The 20,653-nt window shown below is 42.5% G+C and overlaps 1 protein-coding gene across 1 annotated transcript in view; it reads right to left on the reverse strand.

The window, feature by feature from the left end:
• MSH6 (mutS homolog 6) overlaps nt 1–12,232 on the reverse strand; it is a 129,797-nt gene extending 117,565 nt beyond the window's left edge. Inside the window, exon 1 of the mRNA XM_078649647.1 lies at nt 11,904–12,232. Coding sequence (XP_078505773.1) covers nt 11,904–12,130 — 227 coding nt within the window. The 5' untranslated portion in view covers nt 12,131–12,232. The remainder of the gene's footprint in view (nt 1–11,903) is intronic.
• Nucleotides 12,233–20,653: the final 8,421 nt, after the last annotated feature.

The following is a 20,653-nucleotide window of genomic DNA, read 5'->3' on the forward strand; positions in this document are numbered from 1 at the left end:
GTCACGGCCCATCAAGAATTGCGACTAGTCACAAACCATGACTTGTGAAGGATGAGGAAGAGGCAGCCAAGCAAGCCCTCAAGAGACACTGATCTCTCCCCTGCACTGACAAACCACCTTACTATTCACAAAGTAATGCAATACATCGCCAATATAGGCTCTAAGAGCCTTTGACTTTCAGGGATGCTCAGCTGCTTGGCTTATGGGCAAGCCATCAAACACTTCCCATTCCGCCACCTACCTGCGGCATCTTCCAAACCTAGCTGCAAGCTATTGAGGAAAAATAAATGACAGCACTTCAGGAGTAAAAGGCACAGTTCGTAATTCTCACTAAGAATGTTGGTATCGGACAAGATTCAAGAAGAGTGCCCTTTACATACCCAATTCATTAGTACACCTTCATTGGTATCTAGTGTCTTGAAGCAGGATACCTTTTCCTGCTTACAGCGCCACTAAATTGTGGCTTCCTCCCAGTTACTAACACAGGGAGCAGAACAGGTAAATTTTTCGGTAGCATCTTATCAAATTTTCCAAAACATCTTAGCAAAAATTACTTTTAGAAAATACAATAAAATAGTTTTAACAAAACCATCAGATTTATGGGGGGTGTGGCTGACGAAAGATTGCCGTTCATTGAGAGGGCTCCGCCGGCCGCACATTATATCCTACATAATCTTGCATAACTAAGAACCCAATGTGACTGCTATACCGCCAATGGATGGACTCTAACCAGCTGAAATTAAACCCCGGCAAGACCGAACTAGTCCTCAATGGCAAAAGTCAATTATTCTGGGGCCCACACTATTGGCCTCCAGAACTTGGCTCCCCTCCTACTCCCTCCACCTCGGTCAAAAGCCTGGGGGTGTCCATTGACAAAGATTTGTCACTGAAAACCCAAGTAAGCACGGTAGTGTCCTCCTGCTTCTTCCAGATCCGCAGGATCAGGAAGATCAGCCGGATGCTAACCCAGCCAGCCTTGATCCAGGTGGTGATAGCTCTCGTACTGTCACACCTGGATAATCGCTGTTCTATCTATCTGGATCTCCCTCTCGAACTCAGTAAGCTACTCCAGATGGTCCAAAACCAGGCCGCCAGACTGATCCATCGACTGCCACGCTGGCAGTCAGCAAGGCCCCTGTTAAAACAACCTCACTGGCTCCCCATCACCCGACGAGTTACATTTAAAACGGCCTGCATCATCTTCAAGTCCCATTGGTCCAGGTGCGAATTTGTACCGGTTAAACGTTTTCTCAGGCAAGCAGATTCCATATGCTCTATTATATCCTGCCAAATTGAAGGTGTCACTGGAGGACAAGACACACTATTTCACCAATGTCAAATCAGCACTGAAGTTTGCTAAACATGTAGGGGTGAAAAAGAAAAACCACGGTCAGGGAGCTACAGGATCCCAGTCAGACACCAGACTAAGTGATATAAAATAGTTCTGCTGGCTTGTCATGCGTTATTGCTGTTAAGTGTACTCTGTCTCTGCATAGTTTTTTGTATTTAGGTAGACGCTGACTGTTATACTTGCATATGAAATCTAATATACTGCCATTGGTTCTATGGATGATCATTTTCTTGGCTTGCTTACCTCAGTACGGCCACCCTGTCGCCGGACAGGGGTGAACGCCGGGTAAACCATGCCCCCAAGAACGCCCATCTGATCTCCACACAAGAGTCGTGGGGCTATTTCTGAGGGTGTTTCTAGTGGGTGGGACTTAGGCACCACCGGATTGGGGGTGGGGGGGGGATTGGTGTGGGTGGGCTGGGTTGGTTTACATTGTTCTAAAGGTCAGTGCTGTGAAATGCAGATGTGATGCTCATGATCGGATATAGATCTTACACTCAACATCAAAGGGCTGATGAATCTACTGATAAGACTTTGGCTAGGTTAAGGGAATTATCCACCAAATGGGGATTCTGTGGTATGCCTTAGGATACAGGATCAATGTATACAATTATTCCGGGTGACTTTAACCAAATCCTATTGCCACCAGTGAATGAGCTTTCAATTATCGATGAGCTAGATCTGAGTTTCAACACTCCTTTCCAAAAACGTTTCCAACAGGAAAAACAAAAAGGCGCCAAGGCCCAAAATAGATTGACCTATAATCTTCTAGCTGACTCTGGATATAGAACACTAAATGAGAGACTAGCAGAAGATCAGCCTACTGCACCAACTTTTTTGGGTCCTGTGGGTTCCACCACCATAGATTACACATTTGTCCATTACCGTCGCTGCAAAAGATATGCTATTATCCAGAGGCATGGGAGTGTCGATGGCCCCCATAGGTTAGTAGTAAACCATTAAATATGAACAATGGAATGCCCAGATGACTGCAAACTGTATTCAAATGATCGTTGTTAATGGCAAGAGGCTCATATGGAACAGTATGCTAACAACCAAAGCGTCAAACCTGGGTGGAGCCTTAATATCACTTATTAAAAAAAGATTTCCAACCGGAGGTAAACGACTGGATGAACACCTGGCAAAGTACAAATTGTCCGCTTTGAACACAGTTACAAAATTTGTGACCAAACACTTTTTACTTATCTACTGCTCAGCAACTAAATGAATAAAAAAACAAGCATTTGCAATGCAATAGGTCTCGCATTAGGAAAGTTTGAGCCATTGGTATTGTGAATTACATTTTTTTTATTGGTGTTGGTTGTGAAAATAGCTATAGTAATAGCTAAAGTAATAGCTTTGTCATTTACAATGCCAATAGTTTTAACTTTCACAAATGTGACACCTATAGCATTTGTAATGCAATATGTGTTGTATTTTCACGAAAATCCAAGAACAGAAGTGAAATATTAACATTTTTTTGTGACATTTATAAGACAGACGTTATTGTTGTTCGAGTACTTTACGCTGGTGTTTGGATTCCTGTAAATCCCCAGTGTTGCAGGGTGCTTAAGAATTTTGTGATCACAGTGGTCAAGGTCAGGTACTCACGCTGGTCTATAAGGAAAACATTTACTAGAAACACAAGATATGAAGACAGTCCCAGACTAACACGTTTTCACAAAAACAAACACATAACAGAAATAGGTCAACACTTAATTGTTCTTATTAAAACCGTTTAAGTAAAGTGTTTACGTACACACAACTCACACAGAACTGCAATAGTAATGCCCTAGTTTATCAGGTGGCATTCAATTGAAAGCAGTACATGAAATAGCAAGATGATTTGCAGCCTCTGCTTTTAGAGAAAGACACAAAGAAGATGAGAGAAACAATACTGAACAATACTGCAGCTGTGTAGCCATTCAACATAAAGGGTTAGGGGTGATCTTAAACTGTTAGATAAAACAGAACTATTAGTTCCACTAAAACTTATTACACTGTTAAAAAAGAAACACACTAAAGTACTTCAACAGCAGCAATTTTTCACATTTCAGCATAATGATTTAATACAAATCTAATCACACGTGCAGGCAGATTTCTCTGGGGATGAAACATTACTGACAGGATTTCTGGAAAAAATGATTGAACATGACACGTTTTTACATTTAAAAAGCGAAAGCACACACTAAATTGTAAAGAAAAAGGACAGTAAAAAGAAAACATTCTTCACCTGATGCCCTCAATCAATCTGGCACAATCTGTTTTCCCCCCATGGCTGCCTATAAATCTAGAGCACGGATGTAAACACGCATACACTAGACTAAACAATGGCTATAAGCAGCCCCAGCTCACTCTCTCTCATGCACGTCCCGTGCAAGACTGTGGGAAAATCGCACCAATGACATGGAGGAACTCAAGTGAGGTTTTCTGAAAACAACCCAGAGCTAACAAGTATGTAGAAGGGCCTGGAAGCTTTCAAGACAGAGTTTTTAACTAATACTTGGCACGAAGAAAAGATTTATGTGCCATCTTTGGCTAAAATACTCAAATTAATTACCCAAAGGGGCAAAGCACCAAAAGTGTAAAGTCCGCGCTATATAAAAATGCATAAATACATGAATAAATAAATACCGCCTTCGGGTAAAGTCCGCGCTATATAAAAATGCATAATTAAATAAATAAATACCGCAAAACATCCTCGTCACTCTGCCGGCCTGCGACCAGGAAGTCAGGCAGGCCGGCGCGACAACAGGAAACAGGAAGGAGGAGGGCGGGAGCCTACCCCGCCTCCCACGGAAGAGCCGCGATTGGAGCCGTGTTTGGAGCACCGGAGCAGGCAGGAGCCTACCCTGCGCCCCGGTGCCGAAGGAGGGAAGAAGAGTCCTGCTGCCGGGCCTTGCAGCTGAGGAGAGGAAGCCGGTGAGTGCGTTGCTGAGTTGCGGGCGGGCGGGGGGGGGGAAAGCATGTACGCGCGCGCACGTGCGGGGGGGGGGGGCGGCCTGTGTGTGTGTGTGTGCGTGTGCATGTGTCTTGGAGTGCGTGTGTGTGACTGTGGGGGAGGGGGTGTGTGAGCGAGTGTCTGTCTGCGATGTGTACGGCGCGGGACGCGCACACGAATCCAGCTAGAAAAGCTTGCACACCCTACGGTCCGTCCTTCCCCCCAGAGTGATCGCTATTGGTCTCCAGCTGGATGCATCCTTACGGATGCATTTCCAGCGAGACCCAAAAAAAGAGCCTACCGTAATTCAGTGCAGCATACTCTAAAATTTCCTGTGTCTAAGGACCGCAATTTAAAACTCCAAAATCAGAAGACTGTATTGAAGATTAGAAAGAGACATGACACCGGACAGTGAAGAAAATTGCCCACACAAAATTGTTCCATGCTATTTCATCACGAAACTTACAATCATTCTGGGCTCTGGTCAGTTATCAAAGATGAGTGGGAGCTCGCACAGCGTTGATGAGATTTGTGGGTTGTAAAGAGTTGTAGCTTGCCACTGGATAGAGACACTGTCTGGCCAAGCAGTGTGAGCACAAAGCTAGAAAATACGAAGGTCCCCCTACTGGGAGGGGAACAAACCAGTGCACAGCAAAAGGACCGTAGTCTTATTCCATGAACATTATAATCAAAGAAGTCTGTGTGAAAGATTTCAAAGTTTTTAATCCTTTCATGAAGAATATTCTTGCATATTCGTGTTCAGCCAAAAGCGTGTCACTACACGCAATATGATCCAACTATTATAATCCAAAAAACAAAGTCCCGATGCATTTCGGGCAAAAGCCCTTTCTCAAGGGAATGCTCTACAAGAAGAAATAAACATAACCAGGATCAATCAACTGTAAAAGATACAAACGATCGAATGCAGGCATGCATAAACCGGATTTAAGTGACTAAAGTAGCTCGTGACAACAATTGCAATGATGTGTAAAATATCCCGGAGATTACCGCGTCTAACGGCCATATCGGAAGTTGTGCAAAGGTCGGTAAGGCGTGGTGAACAGACCACCCGTGGTAGCGTGTGAAGAAAATAAAAATAAAGAGCGTGTCCTGGACGGTACCAAACCGAAGTGTGTGACGGCAAAAGACAGACATGCCAGGGTGTGCGGGAGAGTTCCCACCGGATTACTTACATGCTGGGATTCTACGGGGTGCCTCGCGGCGTGACAGCGGGGTAGTGTTGCTGAGAACGGGGAGTGCTCCTCATAGTTAGCTGCCAACAGTGGACACAAACAAGGGACATAGTGCAAAGAGTAGGTGAACAAGGAAAACGGACTGTAGAGTGTGATAACAACGTCGCCATTTTGGAAAGGTGCAGTGTGACATGTGAGTGGATGTACACTGAGGTGATAGATGATGTGTACAAATGACAGTGATATGTAAATATTACAGATAGCAAAGAAATTCAATTTGATCGTTCAGCCCATTGGGCGCCATCGTGGAGAGGAAACGGATCCAGAAATTTTCACGCTTTAGCAAAGTGTTCTTGTTGTTAAAAGTTATTGGTACTTGTTCCAAGATCAGGAATTTGAGTTGAGCAACAGAATGTCTCAATTCAGCAAAATGGGCAGCCACAGTGGATTTTAAATTGTTGGTGCGAATGTTGCTTTTGTGTTCTAAAATCCGGGTGCGGATTTTTCTTTCAGTGTGTCCCACGTAACATTTACCACACGGACACTTCAACAAATAAATGACATTGTTCGAGTTGCAAGTGGCATTTACTTTGAGCTTGATGGGATGCCCTTTCATGGGATGGCACATAACGTTGCCAGTGATACAGTTGTTACAATTAGAACAGTTATAACATGGTCTCAGTCCTTTGTACTCCTTGTGTGTGTCTTCTTGGTTTGGTTTAGTCAGGATTTCTTTGAGGTTTCTACCTCGTGTGAATGCAAAAATTGGAGGTTGGTTAAACAAACCCTTGAAGTCTGGTTCCAGGGTCAGGATAGACCAATGTTTTCGGATAATAGATTGAAAGCGGTTGGACGTTTTAGAATATTTCGAAACTACAACCAGGCGTTCAGATTCAGATTTAGGTTTGGGTTGCAATAAGGCAGTTCTGTTTTTTTTGTCACTTCTTGCCATGGCGAGATCCAATATTGGTGTAGGGTATCCTCTTGCTTTCAACCTGTCAAGTGTGTGTTGCATTTGTACTTTGCATTCATCTTTGTCTGAAACTATACGTTTGATCCCTAGTAGTTGTGCATAAGGTAGATTGTTCTTCAGGCCGGGGCGATGGAAACTGCTGTAGTGAAGGGTAGAGTTTCTATCGGTAGGTTTCCGATAGACGGTGGTTGACCAATCTCCTTGTCTCCTGTGGATTTCTACATCCAGGTAATGTATTGTGCTTTCATCATGTTCCCATGTGAACTGGATTCTTTGGTTGAATTGGTTCCACGTTTCCAGAAAGGCATTCAACGTGTCTGCATTGCCCTCCCATAGTATGAAGATGTCATCTATGAAGCGTAGGTACAGTCGTCCGTGTTCTTGCCAGCTGTTTTGGTTCAAGATGTGAGATTCCTCGAATTGTTTCATATAAATATTCGCGTAGCATGGAGCTGCCGAATTGCCCATGGCAGTGCCATTAAGTTGCAAAATCCATTTGTCTTTGACTGAAAAATAACTGTGATATAGTGTAAATATTGTCAATTGCATGAGGAACACTTTGAAGTCTGCATCCAAATCAGACGAGGATAACACTTCTTCAATAGATTCAATGCCTCCATCATGTGGAATGGAGGTGTAAAGTGAACAGACGTCCACCGTACACATGATGAGTTGGTTGTTCCTGAGCTGGTTCATGATAGGTTCAATTTTTAATAAAAAGTCGGTGGTGTCTTTGACATGTGATTTGGTAGTTAAAACAAAAGGTTGCAAGTATTTGTCCAAAAATTTGCCTACATTTTCGTGTAGGCTGCCTCGAGTCGACACAATGGGTCGAAAAGGAGGGTGTGTTGGATGCTTATGCATTTTAGGAAGCATATACAGTGCAGGAGGTCTGGGATTAGATGGTGTCAAAAATCTGCGAGTCTTGTCGTTGATGGTTCCTTGATCAAATGCTGTCTGAATGATGAGTGACAAATCCTGTGCGTACTCCTTAGTCGGATCTTCGAGTAGAAAATCATAAGTGTTTTGATCATTGATGTGTAAGTCTACTTGTTGGTCATAAAAGCTGGTGTCCATGATGACCAGGGCACCACCTTTATCAGCGTTCTGACAAGTTATCGTCGGGTCGTCGGCCAGTTTCTGGAGGATATTTCTCTCCTTCCGGGTAAGGTTACCACGTTTGACTGTTGTTTGAAAAGGCAGGTTCAAGATTTCTTGTTTAATCAGGTTCTCAAAGGCATCAATGATCTTATGGCTTTGTGGTGCCAAGAATGTACTGTGGGGTCTCAATCCTCGTAGCATGTCTTCTTCTTGTGTTGTAACAGGAGTGATGTTAGCAAAATAATTTCTGAGACGGATGTTGCGAATCAATTTAAATGCGCTGACTTCCAGTTCCAGAGTGTTAATGACAGTAGTAGGCACAAAGGATTGGCCCTTTTGAAGGGTATTGATTTCTTCGCTGGTTAGAGTGGTAGAAGATATGTTTATTACCAGGTTGTCTTGAACCTTCAACGTCTGGTTTTTCTGTTCTTCTTGGTTTGCGGAGGCGTTTTTTCTGCAACTTCGGCGGGTTTTGCCCCCCCGGGATCTTTCTGTTGTTCCAGGCCTGACTCTAAAAAATGAACCGAGGAGTCTGTAGAAGTGCTTGGTGTTTGTGATTCAGAATTGGGAGTTGCACGAGTTGGTCTGGATCTGCTGTCGTCTTCTGACGATGATGTTTCAGTGGCAGATGCAGGGTTGTAAGGTTTATTAGAGCGTCTCCAGCTGGATGCATCCTTACGGATGCATTTCCAGCGAGACCCAAAAAAAGAGCCTACCGTAATTCAGTGCAGCATACTCTAAAATTTCCTGTGTCTAAGGACCGCAATTTAAAACTCCAAAATCAGAAGACTGTATTGAAGATTAGAAAGAGACATGACACCGGACAGTGAAGAAAATTGCCCACACAAAATTGTTCCATGCTATTTCATCACGAAACTTACAATCATTCTGGGCTCTGGTCAGTTATGGCACAAGCTCATAAGCGGCCTGATGATCTGTTCATCCCTAACAATAAATGGGACACTCACATAAAGTCCCTGTACAAATCAGTAATTTGATCTTTTGAACCACCAATAGAACTTGTAACATTTCCCTAAATCACAAAGGAGGAAATATCAAAGCTAACAAGTTCCCGCCTGGCCAAAGCAGCCGGACCAAACAGAATACTGATAGATCTGGTCAAGTTAGATGTCATTTTTTGGAGAACACTGCTGGAACACTTGACTTGGATTCCTACCCTCACTATCCTGAAGAGGATTCACCCCTTGTTCACTGGTGTTCCTAAACTGTCACAAGAAAATGCTGTGTGTTTACTAGCGGTACAAAAGGGGTTGGTGATGGACGGAGCATCTGAATCAATCAAACACTCACACCCAGTCAAAAGATCTGGGTTTAATCCATCACCGTTCTTTAGCCCACTCTTCCATCCCAGGTCAGACATGGCTATATGCAAATCAGTCTGACCCTGTGCCTCATGGGAACAGTCCAGCCCGAACTGCCAAGCCATGTCTTCCCTGGACCGGAAACAAGCTTCCGAGGACCGGTTTCTGGCATTACAGCCGTCTGCAGCCCCGCTTGCTTGAATCCAGTGGCAAAGTGAGCAATGGACTCACGTCTGAGCATACCCTGCCACACTCATGGCGGCCAAAAGCGGTACAAAAGGGGGTGGTGTACCGCTTTTGGCCGCCATAAGTGTGGCAGGGTATGCTCAGACGTGAGTCCCTTGCTCACTTTGCCACTGGATTCAAGCAAGCCAGGCTGAAGAAGGCTGTAATGCCAGAAACCGGTCCTCGGAAGCTTGTTTCCGGTCCAGGGAAGGCATGGCTTGGCAGTTCGGGCTGGACTGTTCCCATGAGGCACAGGGTCAGACTGATTTGCAAATAGCCATGTCTGAACTGGGGTGGCAGAGTGGGCTAAAGAACGGTGATGGATTAAACCCAGATCTTTTGACTGGGTGTGGGTGTTTGATTGGCTCAGATGCTCCGTCCATCACCACCCCCTTTTGTACCGTGTGTTTACTAGGCCTCAAGGAAAAAGGGATATATTCTCAGCAGCTGGTGATGCAATGACACCACTGAAGCATTCCGCTACAAGCTGGTAAGTAAATTGTGAGAAACTTGTGACCAGAAGCAAAACAAACTCCTAAACTATTAAATTAAATATAAAACATATTAAATATAAGAACAAATCAAAAAAGCATCTTAAAATAATTCAAAATTGTAAGTAGACTATTGGTTAGCAGAACAAACTATTCATGTGGGAGAGAATATGTCTGCAGGACCTGCCTGGCGAAAATATGCCTTAATAAATCTGGAAGGGTAAATACTAATGCAGGCATGCATGTCGTTAAAGTCAGTGAGCACACGGGGGTAGCAGAAACAGTAGACATACTCAAAAGCAGTATTTTAAAGTTACTTGAGGAGGTACGTCGTGTAGTCCTTAAAAAACAGAAAGCATGATAGCAGATTCACAAAGCTTTTCTCAAGATAGAATACAGCAGAGTATGGTTCAGCTTGAACCATACAATTCAAGCACCCATATTTACAGGAATAGACATTAAAACACAAACTACTCCCACTAAGACAATTTTAACTTCTCATGAATTCGCAATGATCTACATTTGTACCAATGGTCAAAGTACATTCAAAAAGTACGGTAACTAATGCTGCGCACAAAGGGGTTGGGGCTAGTGAGCGCGGGAGTATTGTCAAAGACATGGCAAAAAAAACCTAAATCTAACTTTTTTGGGTCTTTCACCTTCAGGTAAAAACGCACTGCTTAAACGAATATAATTGCAAGTTGGTCAATCAGTGGGAAATGCACTATTATACATTATGAAACCTTTATTAATGCACTGCAGAGGTATGCGTGTGCAACCAGAAACCCACAGATTTGAATCCTGGTTCGTGCAGTGTAGAATAGGGATTTGTGAATGTTTAGTGCTATGAGGTCCCAGTCTGACAGTAAGCACAATGAATAACGCAAGTCATTATTTTAAACTTGCATTACTAACAGTACGAGAGGCTACTACAAAAATGTTTAAGAAAAAAAGTGCTTCCAAAACATGGATTTTAGTGATACCAGCACTATACGTATTGCAATTGTTTTATAACGGCACACACTTAACAGCTCGGATGGTACCTCCCTAGCAACAGCACTCAAAGAATATCTGTCATCAGGAAGCTTAAGGTGATTCCGTTATTTAAAGGCAATACTATCTTCCAAGCACCCTTTACATTTGCAAATTAACCAGTTACGCATATTTACATTTATTTCAGGCAAGCTGGCAAAGCTTATTTAACAGCACAGGAGACTGTCTTGCTTCTATTGAAGCGTTTCCACAGTCTGAAGTAACCGTCCCAGGGGGCGTTTTTTTTTTTTTTTTTTACAATAAGTAGGGTGGACTGTTTTCCTTATATTAAAAACAGTATGAAGAAGTCGTGCCTCTGAGATCCCAACAGGAGCACCATATCACCCTGGTGAATGTGATTAGGGTCACTCAGAGTCCCCCATCTCTTACAAACTGGGCCTCGGAGATGAACCCGCACACCCTGCGGCGATGCATCTGTTTTAAGTCCCTTCCTGCTAGCCTTTATTATTTCAGTCCAACCTTGCAAAGAACCACTACGTGAGTTTTCCATTCATGCACTTGAAATCAAAAGGTCCGCTTCTGCGGTACAACAGACAACTGGCCAGATAGGGGCGATCTATCGCCAGTCCCACCTACATTGGCCAGGCTGGTACATTGAAGTATCAGGAACGCTTTTACAACTGACAGCGGTGGGATGAGAAGGAATGAAATTAATGTATTGTGTATTGCATTAGAGCTCCTTCTCCTTTTATTGTCCTTGCAAGGTATGTTATACTATATTGTCTCTTGTGACCGTGAAGCGTGGTTTTCTATGAGTTGTTGTTGTTCTATGCTATAGTAACACGTTTGCCATGTAACCTTGTTTTTCTTTACCCATGTTTTAATATGCCCTTGAAACTGATGTAATCTGTAACTTGAGTTGGTCCTCATGTAAAGCGCTCCGATGCCTCCGGGTCCAGCCAGCGCTATACAAAACTCTTTGAATAAATAAATTAAAATAAAACAAAATACTGGTACTCCATGCCATGCAAAACTTGCTAGCAGAGCACGGCAGCCCGGCCTGGTTTCAACGTGTTTGGACTGGAGAGAGAAAGTGTATCCCGGGGCTGCGCATCAGAGAGCGGCTGCACGAGGAGCGGCTAAAATCACAAACCGGAGCCAATAGAGGGAATCAGCGCTGACCCAGCCATAGTGTCAAGCGCCTAGAGCCTGGTGCTGAGTGGGTGGGCGCTAAATGGGGTGCGGGTCACATTGGTACAGGTGGGCGCAGTGTGGCCCGGGGGAGGGGGCGTGGTGCAGGGAGGCGCGGTTACCTGGGTGTGGAAGGCCGTGCCGCCTTCCCTCCACCATCCCCTCGGCTCGCGGCCGCCCCGGGCCTCTTCCCGTGCTTGTGGCGGTGCTGCTGGGCTCCCTCCCGCGGAGTGCAGGAGCCAGGCTTGCCCTGGCCGGGGAGAGAGGCCTCGGTGGGAGAGGAGCTGCTGCGGCCGGGCGGCGGAGGGGACTTGGTGAAGAAGTTGAAGAGGGTGCTCTGGCGGGACATGGCGGCGGCTGCACTCGGGATCTGACCCGGGAGCGCGGAGCGGCACTGGCGGGAAACCAGCGGCGAGGAGGAGGGTTCTGTCAGAGCAGCACAGCCAATTAGCGTCAGCCTGCATGTCAATAGTCCCGGTCGCACAGCCAATCAGTGCCCGGTCGCCCTCCCAGACAATATGGCGGGAGACGTGGTCCCCATTACCGAGCATCGACTGCCACCAGCTGGTTGTAGCTGAGAGTGCAACGTCGCTGTCGAGATTGAAATTCCCAAATAGTCCGCACATTAGGTAGGCTGCCACCGTTCTTTCACGTATAAACGTCAACATAAAGTATTATGTATATAATACATGGAAGCAGTAGCAGTGCTGATGAAAAACCTTTACATCGTTGGCAGGAGAACTGTGCTGGCGGGAGACATGAGAAGCGAGGACAACGACAGCATATACATTTGTATTTATTTACTTTTTTCTGTTTAGCATAAATTGTCCACATGGATGTTAGACGGGCCCGCTCCAGGATTTTCGATCTGGGAGGAGCATAAAGGAACATGGGTGGGCCAAGATGATGGATGGGGTGGTGGCCGAAAATTATAAAAGCATTTAAGATGTGCTGTTTGGGTCCAAATTTGACAAGTCTACGAAGTGAAAGCCATATATGAATACTAATGTTGGATCTAATTGAATTTGATTTTGATTTGGCATTTTTGTAGAGGGCAAACAATTACCCAAAGGCATCAAGACGCTGTAGGCAGCTGTCCGGAAGGGGCCTGCTATACACCCAGATACTGAGAAAAAGACTAGAGAGGGTACAGCCAGGTCTTGAGTGCCTTCCTAAAGGGCAGTAATTCAGGAATAGCCCTAAGGCTTTGTGGAAGGGAGTTCCAGAGTCTGCTTGCGTCCGTTGAGAATGCTCTGTCGCCCCATTTCTTCTTTTTAGTTCTCAGCACCCTGAGCAGGTATTGATGCGCAGAACGGAAGTATCTACCCCGTATGTACCAACTAAGCATTGCCTTTATTCTCATTGGGTACGGAAGATAAAGAGCCTTCTGCACAATGCAAAGAGATTGGAACATAATACGCTTTCTGGATATCCAGAATTAGACTGGCTAGTGCATTTTGCACCACCTGGAGTCTGTACTGCGTGTTCTTATCTGTACTGTATGTTCTTCGAATATTGGTCCTTCTTAGTACCTAATTTATTTTGTGTTCAGCGACACAAGGCATAGGGTGTGGGTGCATATTATGCCTTGTGCCTTCTGCCCTCAATCAATAAATCGGTAGATTTGTAGCGTGCTACTTGTCACCAGTAAGGGTATCAAGACGCTGGCAGGGTCCAGTTGATTAGTCATATAGCCAGGTCTTCAGGGACTTTTGGAACACTGAAAGAGATGGGTGCAGTGGCCTCACCATCCCCGGTACTTGTAAATGATCATGCCACACACGGAGCTCGATATTACACATCTTTATTCTTCAGAATATAACTGTTAACTGCTTGTACTACGTAATGAATTTTCTTAACCACACCCAATCTCTTACGTCACTATTCTACAGAGTTCATCAGGGCCCAGAGGGGTCCCAGCTATCTCTAACAAACATAACACTACACCCCCTCCCTCACTAAATAAAAAGTACACAAAAATACATTTATACATCATAACTCTTCAATGTGTCATCGAGGTGCTCGAATCAATCTTCCAGATCTCGTTGCATGAGGTTGAGGAGACACAGGAGCAGCATCTGTGGCAGGCACTGGTGACACAGACACAGGTGCAGTCTTTGGACTCTCCTGAGTCCCAGATGGAAGGGTCTCACTCAAAACTTCTTTGTCCGTGAACCCCAGATGCTTGAAATAAGAAGAATCTCTTGTGATGGACTTTCCACTACAATAAGCAGTCACCATGTGTCTTTTGCTAGTCACAACCCTTAGTGGGTCAGCATCAAAAGGAGCATCAGACTTGCGATTCCGTTTCTGCCTTACATTTACATGGTTTCCTCTTTTAAACACAGTACTCCGAGCCCAGATGTGTCTATGCGCATAGGTCTTTATTTTGGCATTTGTGAGCCAAATCAGTAGTGTATTGTTTTTCAATATCAATATATCTTTCAGTGGTCCATTGTGGCAATTTGGTTCCCATAGCTCTCCCAAACATGAAGGTTGCAGGGCTATCATCTGTTGTGGAATGGGGAGTTGACCTGTATGCACTAAGAGTAGAGTGAAGAACTGATTTGGGTTCAAGTCTTTCCAGCACAGTGCGCTGAACGGTCTTCATGAGGGTGTTCATAAATTGCTTGACAAGACTGTTTGCCTGAGGGCAGAGAGGTGCGCTTTTCTGATGCTTGACATTTAGGTGAGTGGGATAATCTGTACATTTTCTACTTTTGAAAGACGGGCCATGGTCAAATTTCAAAATTGAAGGAACACCCCATATTGCAAAAACACTTTCTAATCTCTCAATGCCTCTGTCGTGAGTGGTTGATGACAGGTCTTCCACAAGGGTAAACAGGAGTGTTCATCAACACTTACTAGTAGATGATGTCCATTGTCAAGGGTCCAAAGAAATCCATTACAATCTGCTCCCATGCAAGCTTTGGAAGATCAGACATGTTTAACAGATGCACTGTGTTTCTTTGGATGACAAGAAGCTGCACAAATGACATGCCCTGAATTCCTTCTCAGCTCTTTCATCAATGTGAGAGAACCACACTTGGTCCAGTAACACTTGTTTAGTACCAACAACTCCTCAGTGTCCCTCATGTGCCAGTTCAATGACTTGTTGTCTCAGGCTCTCAAGTATAACAATTCTTGACCCTCATAATATAATGCCTTCTAGAGTAACTGAAAGTTCTTCCTGCACATTTTTGAAAATCTGGTATTCTATGTCACAGGAGAAGGAGGAGAAGTGTGGCTCACTGGTTAGAGGCGGCAGACCCTGATGCAGAGGTCTGGCCCGGGACCAGGGTTCAATTCCCGACGCGGCAGGGTACCAGGCTCAATGTCCGCGGACTTGACAATTCTAGCTTTGGCGCCTACTCTAATCATGGGTCCCACTCTGCAACTCTGGGCAATAGCTTGCTTAATCTCCACAACGGCCCCAGTGGCGCTGGGTTGCCTGGTTCCACCTTGGGGGTGCCCAGTAGGAGGCATCTCACAGGGAAAACCAGGAAGGGTTCCACAGCGGTATACAGCGCCAGGATACCCTGAGTAGGGTGGCAGTGCGCTTTACAAGTAAACCCACATTTACATTTACATGTCATCATGAATTATGTGTTTTCCAAGATTGATGTGTGATAATGTCTTTGAGTATCAGCAAATCTCTCTCAGTGCTTGTGGCAGCAATGATTTGTTCCTCTGATATGGCAGCAGGGGTACTGAATTTTACGATGAAGTTAGCAAAGGCATCAGCTGCTTTAAAATTGGTGCCATGCCATGGTGTTGGTACACGTGCAAAGTCATCAGCAAGGTTTTTATTTTTTCCTGGACGATGTGATGCAGCGCTACTCCGGAAATAATTTCTAAAGCTCCATTACCTTTCCCTGAAGTATATAATCATACATTTATTCACCAGTGGGGCCCATGACACTGTGAATCATTCACGCACACTTTCTCCCTACTTCATGGATCGGTATGAATCAAAGGAGAGCTGCTGTATTTTAGCGGAGTGTTTGAATCAAACTAACTATTTATAATATATACATCTGCAGTTTAATTTCATTTACCATGGTTTATATCAGCAAAAATAATTATTTAAACACACCACCATTGTTGGCGACGGATCTGCTAGTAAAAATTAGGCTAAGGATGAACAAGACCAGCTTAATTCTTCATTTATCTAATTTTTATTTAAAGAAATTTCTCCTAGCATAATCAGTTTTATTCACTTTAAATTCATTTATTTGCAGTTAGTCATAAGGAAAGAATTTTAACTTGCAACTTTTATTTTTCAATAAAATTTAAGTTCAGAAAGAAATGAATATAATATTCGACATTTACCAAGCATAAAACATTGTGTAAGACAAATAGTTCCCATACTCTATCTCTCTAATCCCTCAAGCTATTCACCCTCATCTAAAGACTCCGTGCTCATATAAAACTAGACTTAAAGTTAACATTTTAAAGTTCTTAAGCTCCAAGGAAATTCAGCATTCCAGCAGCATGTCAGGATACACAGATAGAAATTGAAAAGAGAGAGGTTTTTTTTCTTAACTCTGGACCTAGTCTTTTATACCTTTTTCCCCTAGCTAAACTGTCTAAAATCTGTAACATTTAGGGTCTTCTTTGCATTTCATTGGTCAATCCAAGCGTGGATGAACATAACCTCATCATCTTATTACTTGGCTTCCGCAGAGTCAGCTAAATGAATTTGTCCATTGTCCTTAAGGTTACATGCGTGGTTCACATTAATCTCGGAGTCACAAAAATCGTCCATCTTTAAGTAGGCCTCAAAGGCCACAACGGGAACTATCATAGAAACAAACACAATTAAATGTTAATTATTGAATTATAGCCCTTCTGTTTACCTCCCCTTTACTAAGGTATCCCTGTTAGTTATTACCTAGCGAATAAAGCTACATTTATGCGTAATTTACTCACCTGTCTTCATGTTTTGCCACAATAAACAGACAATAAGCACATATATGCCACTCTTGGTTAACTTATAATCTTTGCATTAATTTAAGACATTACATTTTCACTTAATTAGTTGATTATGGTTGCAACACAAGCAATTTTGTATCCCACATGTATTTTGTGTGTGCATTCTATTCTATGCTGGTTAGTTTTTCCAAAACCACACGATTAGTTCATGTTACTGTTATGAGAAAGTGATTTTACGAGGGGTATACAAAATTTTGTTTCTCACCTCGCTCCTTCAACTCCCCCCTTTGGTGATTTATCACCAAATACCTCCCAAAATGTGGAAACATTTTTATTTAACATGTTTCAAATTCTTTTGATTAGTATGAAATTTTATACTCATGTCTCGTCTATTTCTTTGGTATCCTCCTACAGTTTCTCTTGAACCTCTTCCATTTCTATGTCATTCATTTCTCTTTTTCTATCTTCTTCTTCCTTGATTGCCTTTTTTATTGATCTTTTAACACTCCTTCTCTTTCTAATCATACAGCATAATCTTAATATCAAAATTACTGTTATTATTACTATCGCTGCAAAAATTATTTTACCTACAATAGAACTACCTAACTCATGCAACCAATATTTAACTGCTGAAAACCTTTTTCCCATTAGTTCAAGGACACCATCAACCTCCAGTGGTTCAATTTCTTTATGCAAATCCGTAATGTTTTCAATATATTTCTCTATGTTTTGACTCTTGTCTGGAATGTATGTACAGCAATGCTGTACATGTAAAATTCCATAAACTCTTCCTTCTTTTGCTAAAATTATATCAAGAGCAAGACGATTTTGCATCACCATAGCCCTCATAGCAACTAATTCTGTACTTACCATTAAAAATCCTCCTGCAGTGTCTGTTGACAAACGATCTACTATTGTTGACAATTTTGAATTTTGTTTGCATTAATAGATATCCCCACCATTGGTATCAGTGCTCCAAAAATATCACCTATTATTTCTGCTACACTCTCTCTTTTTCTACGACTTAATACTTTATCTATCTCATGTATTCCATTTGTACCCCTATCTACATGAAATTTTTTAGGAAATACCAAACCTACATAACATGTCCCGTACCAGTGGTCTGGCAATTTGTAATAAGCTTTGTCCCACAGATAAAATATATACCAGGAAAAATTGCATCTTTACCACCTTTGAATCCCCAACCCCCTATTATACGACAGGTGTCCTCACACTGACTTGCTCCCACAAAATAATTGTCATATACAGTGTTATCTCTTCGAATACAACATTTTCCCCACAATGGAGTATATATATTTATAGCTATGTTTACACTTTTTCCTTCTAAATTTTCATCCTCAAATTCCTAATATTTTGATTTGGCATGTTTCACTTTTTCATTTCTTTTATAAGCATTACTTCTTTCTTCCACCATATCTAAAAATGCTTTTTCCTCATTTCTTATTTACAAGTCAAATTATGTTTAAATGCATAGTCGTGCATTAGTTCTTGTGTTATTAAGAAAAACTCTCCCATAACTTTTGCTGGTTTAACTTTATTCAGTGCGTTTACTACTTTCAATCTTGCAAAAACATCATCAGAATTCAAATAATAATATTCTTATATCCATATGTAAGTGGAAGGTGGTGATAGGTCACCTCTTCTGCCACTGATGCTGGTAATTTCACACACACATAACAATCTTGAGCATCCATGGTCCTAACATACTCAGATAACAATCTTGAAAATGTGTTTTTGGAGAAGTCGCTAATTGACCTATCCTGATGAATTTCTGGCTTATATACAGGTGGTTTATTAAATTTCAACTCATTGTTTTTTTCATTCATAGACACATTGGATTTCATTTTCAGAAAGTTTTCTCTAAATGGAATAATACTAGCTAAAACTAAGCAGACTAAAATTAATAACCCAGTACATATGAAACACATTTTACACCATCTTTTAAAAATTGAACATTTTGTAATTTCATCAGTAGTTGCCATTTTTTTTTTTACACAGCAGTTGCTTTTACAATTCTCTTTATTCACTTATCTTGCCTAAAAAGGTTTCTCTTTACCTTCTCGGTAATTTCCATATACCAGTACTGCAAGTCTTTACCCTTTTACCTGGTAATTCCAGATCAAATATCTCTTTTCTTTCTTTATGTTTCAGTCTTTTACTCACTTTCTTTTTCTTGACTTGTTAAATTCAAGTTCTCTGACTGCTGTTTATTTCCTCAGTAGGGGCAAAATCATGTAAATCCATTCAGGTGATTTATATTTCTGATTTGGTCTCCTCACTCTTTTTTGCCTTTGGACAACTTCTATTCTCTTTCCCAATAACTCTCATTGACTTGTTATCTCATTCACTTGGTCTTCTGGTTTTCTTGCTCTGTTAACCAGTTTGACTCTTAGTCCATCCTTTTCTCTAGGCCAATTATCTCCTTTACGAGCTCGTTTTGTTTTTGGCTCTGTTGTATTATATTCCACTCTCCAAGCTCTTTTCCTTGAACTCTTTCTCAATTGAGTTTCATCTTCACTGTCATCGGTTTCACTTTCAGTATTTTCAACAGTATCATTTATAATTAACTTTATAACGTCTGTTTCTCCTTCAGGTTCTGTTTCTTTTTACTCAGTACTTCATCTCTGTTAGGAACATTTCCATAACTGGTACTTGGAATCTCATCCTTATCGTGAGTTTTTTCCTCTTTTTCAGTGTCAGCATTCTGGTTCCTGCTTTCAGAGCTTTCTGACTGTTCTTTTGTATTTTCTTGATTACCAGTTTTATCTTCACTTTGCTCAATGTCTTTACTGGTATCAGTTCTTACCAAATCTCAACTTTCAGGTCGATCTTCAAAATTTGGTATTTCAATAACTTCCCCTTCTCCTTCAGATACAGAGCTAGCATCTGATACTTCCAGATGTCGACGTTCCTGTCGAGCTTCAGTATCTGGATTTCTTTCTGGTTCTCCATCAGAATCAGTTGTGCTTTCACCTTCTTCGTGTGGATTTTTAGGTTCAGGTACACGAATGGTGTGACTGGCATGCACCCACCTCTTTACTCCAGCACACTTAACAGTAGCTGTCCTGACCAAAATGACCTGTCTTGCTCTTTGCCACCTAGGCACCAAACAGTTTCTCCTTCGGTGTACCTTTATCCGAACCTAATCTCCAGGGATTAGATCATGAGCTGGATTTTTATCTTTCGTGTTTGCTTCAGTTCCCACCTGATGGAACATAGAAGTTACTACGTCAGGCAGATTTTTGCAGTAATCCAGTATGATGTCATCACTTATAGTTAACAGTTTATCAACTGGTGCAAATGCTTGTCTCATCACTCTGCCCATCAAAATCTCATGTAGACTTAGTCCAGTTTTTCTGTCAGGTATACTCCTTAGGGTCATCAGAACGAGTGGTAATGTGTCCGGCCATTTTAGTCCTGTCGCCAAACACATTTTTGCAATTCTGTTTTTTATTGTCCCATTCACTTGTTCAACTACACCTGAGGCCTCTGGTCTGTAAGCACAATGCAGTTTCTGACGAATGTCCAGTGCTTCACAAATCATCTGTAACAGTTCATTCTGGAAATGGCCCCCACAATCTGTTTCAATTGTTACTGGAAAACCGTATTGTGGTATAATCTCACGTAAAAGCAATTTAGCAACAGTTAGATCATCATTCCTCTGGGTGGGGAAAGCTTCTACCCACCTAGAGAACAGACAAATGATTAGCAACACATATCTGAGTCTATTACAAGGAGGCAACTCGATAAAATCCAATTGCATTTGTGTAAATGGACCTTCCTCCCGTCCTATGGTTCCCATGCTCACAACTGTTTTTCTGTTTGGATTGAACTGTTGGCACACTAAACATCTCTGGCACAGGCTCTCCGCTATCATCCTGAACTTTGGATTATACGATGTTTGTCTAAACAGTCT

Source organism: Lissotriton helveticus, chromosome 6 (genome assembly GCF_964261635.1).
Source record: "Lissotriton helveticus chromosome 6, aLisHel1.1, whole genome shotgun sequence".
NCBI lineage: Eukaryota > Metazoa > Chordata > Amphibia > Caudata > Salamandridae > Lissotriton > Lissotriton helveticus.